General features: G+C 34.1%; 1 protein-coding gene across 1 annotated transcript; it reads left to right on the top strand.

The window, feature by feature from the left end:
- The first annotated feature begins 6,309 nt into the window (after positions 1 to 6,309).
- Positions 6,310 to 8,674, top strand: LOC120092434 (large ribosomal subunit protein eL15y). The gene is made up of 4 exons (XM_039050521.2): positions 6,310 to 6,443; positions 7,201 to 7,367; positions 7,806 to 8,003; positions 8,223 to 8,674. The coding sequence occupies exons 1-4, from the start codon at positions 6,440 to 6,442 to the stop codon at positions 8,466 to 8,468; spliced, it is 615 nt and encodes a 204-aa protein (XP_038906449.1). The 5' UTR covers positions 6,310 to 6,439; the 3' UTR covers positions 8,469 to 8,674.
- The last annotated feature ends 1,865 nt before the right edge of the window (positions 8,675 to 10,539 follow it).

The raw sequence follows: 10,539 nt of genomic DNA, 5'->3' as shown, positions 1-10,539 counted from the left end.
AAAAAATAAGCTTTATAGATTTTATTATTTCCATAAGTGAATTTGAACATTTCAAACTCTATTCAAGACATAATGACCTCAATTCTCTTTACGAGCTAGGAAGGGGACCTCATGGACCTACAGGTTAGAAGCTCCAACGACGTGCTCATTAACCAAATTAACCCGATAGTACCCCATTTTTGGAATGTCCAACGGACTATGTAATGTACTTTATCTGCTGGGATACGGGTAGGCATTTTACTAGAGTTTCTATTGTATCAATCTACCCTTGTTTAATTCCTGTTGAAACATATACTCGAGGGGTGGGTACAGGGCAAACGATTTCAAAGCGGACTCCCATTCATTAGCTAGAGAAGATCGCCAAGATTTCGTTATCCACTACTGAACTTATTCCTTCCAATTCAACAAGTATTCTCAATATTATGCCTTGAAGAGGACTCGAACCTCCACGCTCTTTAGCACGAGATTTTGAGTCTTGCGTGTCTACCATTTCACCATCAAGGCATCTTGAAAGTGAATCATATTCCATGAATATGATATCTATCTAGTGTGATGAGAAGGAACTCTTATACAAGAATACCTATGAGCGGAAGTGAATCTTTCCAATTCATTGTGACAGAATTTCCACATATACATTCGAACATACAGAAATGCATTGATTACACTAAATTACTGGCATGCTTAAAGGATTAAAAATAAAAGACTGGGAGAACATACCAGTTGAAGAATCTTCTTCACAAATCTCAGTCTCACCGTGAACGAACTCCTCTCGCTCTTTCTCATCCAGCAAGTAATCACCCAGCAACACCACGGTCGTCTCCACGAACAGCGCACGAACAACAGGCAATAGGGACGACACCACCACTCGGAGCCCTCAGTATTCTCGGAGTGAGAATCCAAAGGGTGGGCTTTGATGAAATTGGTAGAGGGAAGGAGGACAGGCTATCGTATACTATGATCAAGCAAATGGGAGAATGGGAAGACTATCATATAGTCGGGTGCTCGATCGTTTAGTGCGGGGTACAAGATCGTGTAGTAAAAGCTAAGCGATTGTCTATGAAAAGGTAAGCGATCATTTAGAAATCGCGGGTGATCGTTTAGGAAAGCGCGAGTGTGCGATCGTTTAGTAAGTAGGCGCTATCGTATAGGCTCTCAAACACTAAGCCATAAAATGCTAACATACTGTGAGCGATTATGCGTGTCTCGTGCAAAATGAAAACCATTTTTATTTTATTCTTTAATTACTAGAACTGTATTGAACTTCACATCAACGCATGAATTCAGAGAAAATGTCGGCCAATTATCTCATAACCGCCTAATTAATATAATCATATTATATTCATAACCTATAGTTTGATATCATATATCAACTATAGTATTTTCTCCTCTTCTTGATATAAATCATATTTATATCCAATTTCCTCCAAAATAATGTATCTCATACATTTAGTCAATCATATCATATATAATTAACCAATTCAATTATATCATATATAATCGATCTCCCTCTTGTTAATTTGAACATTTCAAACTCACCCAAAAACTGATTCTCAACTTATATCCAAGTTACCAATGAGACCTTTTGGACCTATGGCTCGAAGTTCCAACGGTACGTGAATAGCTAACTAAACTCTTTAGCCACGAGATCCACCATCTGTTAACTGTCAGACATTCTACTAAAGACCGACAACTGAACTCTTTTTACCACAGATATATTTCTGTGTCCATCAGATATAACCAATCATGAGTACGTTAACCCTTCACAGATGCTCATAAGTACAGTTGGGCCAGTTTACTTTTTGCCCCTGTAGTTACATCTCACTTCTTAAGTACCACTGATTCCTTTAATGAACAGTACAACATAGTCCAAATATGTGTGAACACCCCTCGGGCCATGAGAAGGTGTATGGCGTTACATCGTTTAAGCCCTAGAATCAGCCCTTAAGAAAGCTATCTATCTACTTACCCCTACTTCAAAGAAGGAGTGAATTCCATCTTGTGTAACTGAGCTCCCAGCTCCCAAATCAGACGAATCCCCAAAGTGGTAGGTTTGAGTCGGCGACCTTGCCACTCGCACCCATGCAAATCAAATGACCGCCCTCAATGGCAGGAGTTCCAAACTCACTCAGGATTGAAGTCATATTACCTATGGTCATTCTAGTGAAGTGAAGTCTCTATCATGAACGGGGTTATATAAAGAGACATTAACATTTCGTGGTCAGATTTGATACAAACTCTTTATATAGGACGCCCTCGCTTGCACGTCCCCTACACGAATGATCAGGATTAGATCATCTGTGGCAAGTCACAGCACTTATAACCATTCCACAAAACGGACCGCATCTGTAGCATTACCAGGATAAGGTTTCCATCCTATATCCATATACCACATACCATTTTGGTTATCATTTAAGACATGATCCACTTGTATGTCACCATATACATACTTAAGTTACATAAAGACAACCAGGGATTTTAGTTTATTGGTTTGTGGTGAAGTAAATAAAACATCCAAATGAGCAAAATCAAGAAGTGAAGTAAATATCATATATCATACATCACAAGCGTTCGTACAAACTGTTTACAAACTACAGGACATGTGCATCAACCCCAACAATGTATGGAATATATGACAAAGGTGGAGTGTTAGAGTATTTCTATTGCTCGGTCATGTCATATAGGTTCGAGTCGGACATCTACTTTCTTCGATTTGAATTATCCGGAGGATGCCTATCTTCAACTGATTTGACAGGCCTTAGTCCCTACCTTTGTATCCTTAAGTACTAATGCTCATCTAATGAATAACATTTTTATAGTCCAACTATTAAACATAAACCCCTCTCGGGCTAGTGAGAGGATATGGCCCCTTGTTTAAGTACCATAGACACCACTTAAGGGAACACTCATCTACTTACCCTTAAGATGGGAAGAAATGAATTATATCTTGTATTATTATGTTTCCAGCTCCCCACTAAACATTGTCCCCAAAATGGTAGGCATATTGGGTTGGCGAACTGGCCACCCACACCCATACAAATCAAAGGACAATCCCTCATGAACAGGAGTTCATAATACATTCAGGATTAAGATTAAGTTGCGTAGGTTATCCTATTGAAATATAAACTTGATTAGTCAATGGTGTTACATCTAGTGGTTACTATTTTGTAGTCTGGTCTTATTCAAACTCATTGCATAGGATGCCCCCACTCATATGTCACCTACACAAACGTGTTAGATCATTGCATTTGTATCAAATACAAAATGGATTATATCCATAATGTTACCAGGATAAGGTATCCAGCCTTATCCCTATATTATGGATCCTTTAGGTTGTATCTTGAACATTGATCCATGTATGTCTCCACATATAGTTCAAGACTCATAAGACAGCCTAGGATGTTAGTTCATTGGATTTAGGTTTATTAAGACAAAAAATAGAATACAATATGATCAATAACACTTATTGATATAACATCGATAACTCTTTATTGATGATGGTCAATTATTTATATTTACTATCTACGAGTTTTTTGGCATAAAACACAACAGAAGGTGGGTTGGGATTAAGAAAATTTAAAATTTTTAACCAAGCTATGCAAACAAAATACAACTAGAATCTGGTGCGGAATCCAAATAGTCTCCTTGCAAGATTCTTAAAGGAAGGTATTTTCATAATGGGTTTATCTAGAGGCTATGTTGGGATTGAACCCTTGTCTCACTTTGAGAAGTATTCTATGAGGGGGGGGGGGGGGGGGGGGGGAGGGGGGAGGAGAATTGTTTGAGAAAGGATATAGGTGAAGAGTGGGATCAGGTACACAAATCTATGTGTCTGAAGATTCTTGGATTCCTAATGGCAAAAATTTTAAACTGATTGTGGTCCACGACTCTTTTAAGTTGAAGAGGGTATTAGACTTTATTACAACACGTGACAGTTGGAATAAGAAATTGGTCAAATAAGCTTTTGTTCCATACGATGTGGCTTACATTCTCAAAATCCCTCTTAGTAGGTGTCAATTTTCTAATGAGATTACGTGGAGTTATTTTTTTTTTTTTTTTTTTTTTTTGTGAAGAGCACTTGTCAATTAAGAAGACACAATATCAAGGCTCTTAAAGACTCCCAGTTCGATAAAGTTGAGTTCAAGACCTCGTGGGATGCTCCATGAGGATCAATGCTCTTCCAAATTCTAAAATCATGGGGTGAAAAATTATCCAGAATATTATTCCTACTCATTCTAATTTAATGAAAAGAGGAATAACAACTAACATGGGAGGTTCTTTTTGTAGGGTTCACTTGGAAATCGCCAGTCATTTGATTTGGGAGTGCAAAATGACTAGAAACTTGTGGAAGCTTTACTTTCTCTCTAATGTTGTTGTGTTGTCTTTGGGTAGGGGTTGTTGGAAACTGATGGAGTATTAGGATTACCTTTGTAAAATCAATAACAAAGGGGATGCGGGGAAAATTATGGCCATAATGGGGAGTATTTGGAATTACCATACACGATTCGTTTTAATAATACTCTTCCTGATCCTCAAGCTATTAGCCTTGTCGTGGACAAAGTCTTAGAGCCTCTTTCATTGAAGAAGGAAGCCACCCCTATTAGGATCAGTTTTAGTATCAGCACGCCTCGTTGCAACTGGAACAAAAGTTTAAACTAAAGTAGAAATTAAGTGGTTAATCAAACCATCTAACTAAAAAAGATTGTATTTTAAAAATATCAGACAATATTCTCATGAAATTAAAAAAAAAAAAATAGTGCCATTTTTGTTAAATTAAAAGTTTGAGAATAACAACATCAATCAATAATCTAAATCAAAATAAATAAATAAATAATTTAAAAACTAAGCAATGGTTATCACGAAATTTAAAAACTACTTTTAATTATTAATAAATTTTAAAAAGCAATTTCAATTGGTTGAAAGCACATGGCTAAACATGTCCAAAAACTCGCTTAAAGGGAAGAATTTCTAGTTGTCACACAGTAGAACATACTCCTAATTATCACAATCATAATAGAATTTCTTGGTACATATCATTTTAAATGAGAGAGGGTTGATGGAAAATGAATGTCGATGTTACATGGTTAGAGAGCGCTCAAAGTGGTGGAACCGATTGGATTGTGATTGGAATGGTCGTCCTATTGGGGGTGGATGCATCCCTATGTCTACCAATTGGTCGGTCAAGGTTTTATAAGCTAAAGCCATGGTTGATGACTTAAATCATATTCAGGTTTCTTGGGATGGGCGGAATCCCTGATGGAGGTGGATTTAGATTCAATCAAAGTCATCAAGCTTTTGAATCGTTGAGCTTATGACTTATTAGAGTTTTTTTTTCCCTTTATTCAATGAGGCTCTTTTTCTTGCTCCTTCTATAAATATTTCTCACTTTTGTAAAATTCCTATGGAGAAAAACGAAGTTGTCCACAGTCTAGTAGCTTTGGCATCTTCATTTAGAATTTTCTCTTATTGGAGAGAGTTTTCTCTGCCCTCTGTTTTATCCATCATCCTCGAGAGGGATTGATGGTTGGTTGTTGGGATGTTCTATCGGTTCTTCATGAATACCCATTAAAAGAAAGAGTTTTTAGATGAAAAAAATAATGGTGATATTATAGTAGTAAAAGATGATAGTTATGAAACTATATAAATTAAACGAAAATTAAAATCATATTACGAATTATTAAAGGATAAGAAAAGCTTTAAGTTGAAAACTCTCTCCTTTTGACCACTCTCTAGTGATTACTCCTGATCCGAAACACCTCTTCCCCATTCATAGAGAAATCCAACCATCAAAATCAATAAAAAGGTCATCATGGACCAAGATCCAAACACATCTCTCTTATTGAGAGATACTCCCCAAGGAAAGGAAAAAGGTTACTTACGAATCAAGGATAATAAATAAAATGGACACAAGATAAAATCGTATATTGAAACGACTTCTGGCATCACTAGAAGAATCAAAACCTCATTCATAGATTGATAATTTTTTTAGATAGGTTAAATTATTGGAAGTAAATAGAAAAGAAACGTCGAATAGATAAAAGAAACTAACTGACTGATTACTAAATAGATACAAATAGGTGTAAATTCTAACATTTAGATTCGAATATTTAAGTTCTGTAACTTATTATTGATTATTAAGATCAATAAATTGATTTACTACCTATAATTAATTATCAATGACATTTTGTGGAAAAAAATAAAATAAAGACAAAGGGTCCAAAAATAATTTTTTTCCAAAGAAATTCTAACCATTTTCATGAAAGAAGTGACAGAGCCAATTATAAGCGACCCATTTAGTGATTTCGACCCACACCCGAACCCCGTCTCAGTAGCCCAACCGAAATCCAACGGCCCAGACGAGAAAATGAGATGAATTGTTTCTATATAATGTAGGGTTTCAAGGCGAAACCCTAATTGCTGCGTCTCTGCCGAAGCTTTTCCAATGGGTATGTTTTCTGAGCTCATCTCCGTTTCTTGTTTGTTTCGTTTGAAATTTTCAGCGAGTATGGATTCCACCCGCCCCCCAATTTTTCGAATAGACATTCTTAATGTTTGTTTTTCTTTTTGCATGATCTTTCAGTTTAGATTGTTCATAGGGGAGCGTAGTATATATTGTTATATGTTTCTGTTTGATGAAATCGAAAAAGTTTCTACCATTTTTTATGATTGTTATATGTCTTTCTGATTGATGGAATCACATAAACTCGTTAAGGATAATTGTTTCGTATTTTCAGATTTTTTATCTTCTGTTTCTTAGGTAAGCTCCTTTGTGCATTTTTGTTTTCGTTTGTCTCTCCTTTTAGTTTCAGTGTTTCAAGTCTTGTTTTAATTTGGTTCCTATAGTGCTTAAAGTTCCAATGTAGTATTTGTAGAAGTTACACAAATTCCCTAACTATTTCTATGTATTTAACTAATTGTACTCTTTTTATCTTGGTGAAAATGAATGCTTTAGCACGTTGAAACTTTCTCGTTTTTATCTCATTTTGCTTGAATATGGAGATTTTTTCAAGGTTTTTGATTGACATTTTTGCTTTTTGTTACTTTCTATCATTTGCATAATCATTCAGTTTAGATTGTTTATGGAGGAGCTTAGATTAGATTGTTGTATGTTTATGATTGATATAATCTTGAAAGTTTATTCTTTAAATGTCCTGTTTTTGCGTGGCTCATTGTATTTCTAATATTCAATTTGAATAAAAATAGGGGCGTACAAATACGTGTCAGAACTATGGAGGAAGAAGCAGTCTGATGTGATGCGGTTTCTACAGAGGGTGAGATGCTGGGAATATCGCCAACATCCATCCATTGTCCGCGTCACTCATCCCACCCGCCCGGATAAAGCTCGCCGTCTTGGATACAAGGCCAAGCAGGTAAGAAAGCATTCTATCATTTCCTGATAAAGTTGTTTGCATCTAGCCTTCATCAGCTTTTTCTAGGCAATCTGATTAGCATATCTTTTGTTTCATATGTTTTTTGTTTATTGTTTGGAAGTTCTAGGTAACATTGTATCTTGTCTGGCTAACTTGGATGGTTTAATGGTTTTGTACACTCTGTAATTAGGAATTTGCTTCTGCGAAGATTGTGGTAAAGTTTGGATGTTTACAGTTTTTAGCATTCCGTTTGAGCATTACACATTGAAGTTTTAACCTATTAACATTCTTTTTCAAGAACACATAATCATGATTAACCAACCTTGTGGAGAAATGAGCTCTGATGTGGAGAGTCTTCTCTCATACTTTCTGGTTGAGTTTTTATTCTGATATCACATTTGCATCAGCCTCAATAGTGAGTGTAGAATTTTGTTGCAGGGTTATGTGGTTTACAGGGTCCGTGTGAGACGTGGTGGTAGGAAGAGGCCGGTTCCCAAGGGTATTGTGTATGGAAAGCCAACCAACCAGGGTGTTACCCAATTGAAGTTCCAGCGCAGCAAGCGATCAGTTGCAGAAGAACGAGCAGGGCGGAAGTTGGGTGGTTTGAGGGTTCTCAACTCGTACTGGATCAACGAGGTGATTGACTGTACATCGTTTTATTTCATTAGATAACTTGAGGCTAGGAGCAATGTTGCGATCTGAAATTGTACATCGTTTTATTTCATTAGATAACTTGAGGTTAGGAGCAATGTTGCGTTCTGAAATTGAGGTTGCGCCCTTAGTGTTCAACTTGTTGAATCCTTGCATACCACTCTGTCATATCAACTTTTCTGACCGTTCTTGAAATCAAAACAGGATTCTACCTACAAATACTATGAGGTGATTTTGGTCGATGTTGCCCATAATGCGGTTCGCAATGACCCAAGAATCAGCTGGATCTGCAAACCAGTCCACAAGCACAGGGAGCTCAGAGGACTTACATCCGCCGGCAAGAAGTACAGGGGACTTCGAGGAAAAGGACACTTGCACCACAAGGCCAGGCCTTCCCGCAGAGCGACCTGGAAGAGGAACAACACTCTATCCCTGCGTCGTTATCGTTGATTTTCGTATTCTTTTCATCTGTTTTGCTATTTTTATTATGAGCAATTCTGTTTGTTGGGGAATGTAGTGGAAGTTACTTTGATCTACAAAGTTTTGAACTTTATAATTTACATTGAGAATTGGCAGGATCTTTCTAAACTAAGTAACAACTCTTGTGTTTATTGCAGCCACTGTATCTTTTTAATATCTAATCATCATTTTTGCTATTCGTTTTATTTTATTATTTATGCGTTTTTAGTAAGATTCGTAATATTTTAAACTAATTGAAAATTTTCATGGGGGAAGTTATCATGAATTGGTGATTGTAGTAAATTTACGGCTGTACGCTTACCGGTGCTCTGAGGAAATTTTTGGGACGTCTTCAGCGAGGCCAAAATTCGAATGAAATTTAAGTTCTGTTAGTTAATTATTTTATTTTTGAAAATTAAGTTTATAGATAATATTTCTATTTCTAAATTTTTTTATTTGTTTTTTACTTTTTACCAATGATTTAAAAAACTAAGTTAAAAATTGAAAACTAAAAAATGTAGGTCTCGTTTGGTGTAACTATTTGGTTTTTTGTTTTTGTTTTTGAAAAATTAAGTTTACTTCAATCACACTTATAGTTTGTATCTTTCTCAATTAGTATGATGGTTGAATTTTTAGTCAAATTCTAAAAACAATTAATTAATTTTTTTTTTTTTTTTTTTTTTTGTTTTCAAATATTGATTTGATTTTTTTAATTATTAGTGAAAAGTAGATAATCAAGGAATAGATTTGTGGGTGGAAGTAGCGTCGGGTTTAATTTTTAAAACAAAAATTAAAAAACAAAATGGTTACTACAAATGGGATCGTAAATGTTAAAAAATTGTTTTTGGAATTTGGATAAGCTTAAATATCAAAAGCAAAAACAAGAAACGAAGGGGTTAATTACATGGATTTTAGGTCTTGATTTTTTTAATCTTCAAAATTAAGTTTATAAATACAAAATAATATTCTTTATAATTTTTTTGTTATATTACCTAATTTTTTAAAATGTTTTCTTGAAAACTAAAAAAGAAAAGTAGAGTAGTTTTTAATAATTGGATTTCTTAGATGTCGATATCATTGTTGAGATTTTAACTTTACAAATAATTTATGAAATTTATTTATATTAATAAGCTGTTTTATTTTCAAATTAAGTTATTTTTATTTAATTAAGTTGTGAATATTGTTAATAGTACGAAAATTCAATTCGACTAAGTAGAGGAAATTTTTTTGATGTTATGTTCAATTTCTAGATAAACTTTTTCGAAATCTAGGCAAAGCCTTATTTCTTTGAAAAAACAGCAAATGGGTAAACCAATCGCTTTCTTTTTAAACCGAAAAAAACTCAGGAATTCTAGTGTATTTGAAAATGTGTTTCAAAACATGACTACAGCTAACTAGCCAACAAAAACTGGATTCCTAAAGAACGTTTTCAACAATTATTACAATAAACTAATCAACAAAAGTTGGTTTTTTAAGAATTTTTTTAATAAACTTTTTATTTTTCGTTTTGAAAGTTAAATTTATTTTATCTCAATTTTTTAGAATGATTTTAATCATTTTGAGTAAAGAGTTAATTCTTAGTCAAATCCTAAAAGAAAAACAAATTTTGAAAAATCATTTTTTAAGTATTCAAAATTTACCTTGATTTTTGAAAAGTATATAATAAAGCAAGAAATTTAGGAGTGTGATGAATGTTTATAAATTTTATTTTCAAAAACTAAAAATAAAAAATCATATTGTTATCAAATAGGCCTAAAAAATAAAATATTTTGTGAATATTTAGGTCTCATTTGCATCTTTCTTGAATTCTTAGTCAAATTATAAAACAAAAACAACTTTTTAAAAGCCATTTTTCTTAGTTTTCAAATTTTGGCTTGATTTTAAACTATTGGTAAAAAGTAGATAACAAATAAAGACTTTTGGAGATGAAAATAGTACCTTAATTTTAAAAAACAATAACAAAAACTCAAATAATTACCAAATGAGACTTAGTAAATCTAAATCTTATTAAAGCAACAAAAATATTACAAGCATAAAACGAAATGTGAACAAAAACAAAAAA

Source organism: Benincasa hispida, chromosome 12, assembly GCF_027475165.1.
Source record: "Benincasa hispida cultivar pf3 chromosome 12, pf3_genome.v1.1, whole genome shotgun sequence".
Taxonomy (NCBI): Eukaryota; Viridiplantae; Streptophyta; class Magnoliopsida; order Cucurbitales; family Cucurbitaceae; genus Benincasa; species Benincasa hispida.
Note: the sequence above shows the minus strand (reverse complement) of the source record. Positions and strands in the feature narration are given on the sequence as shown.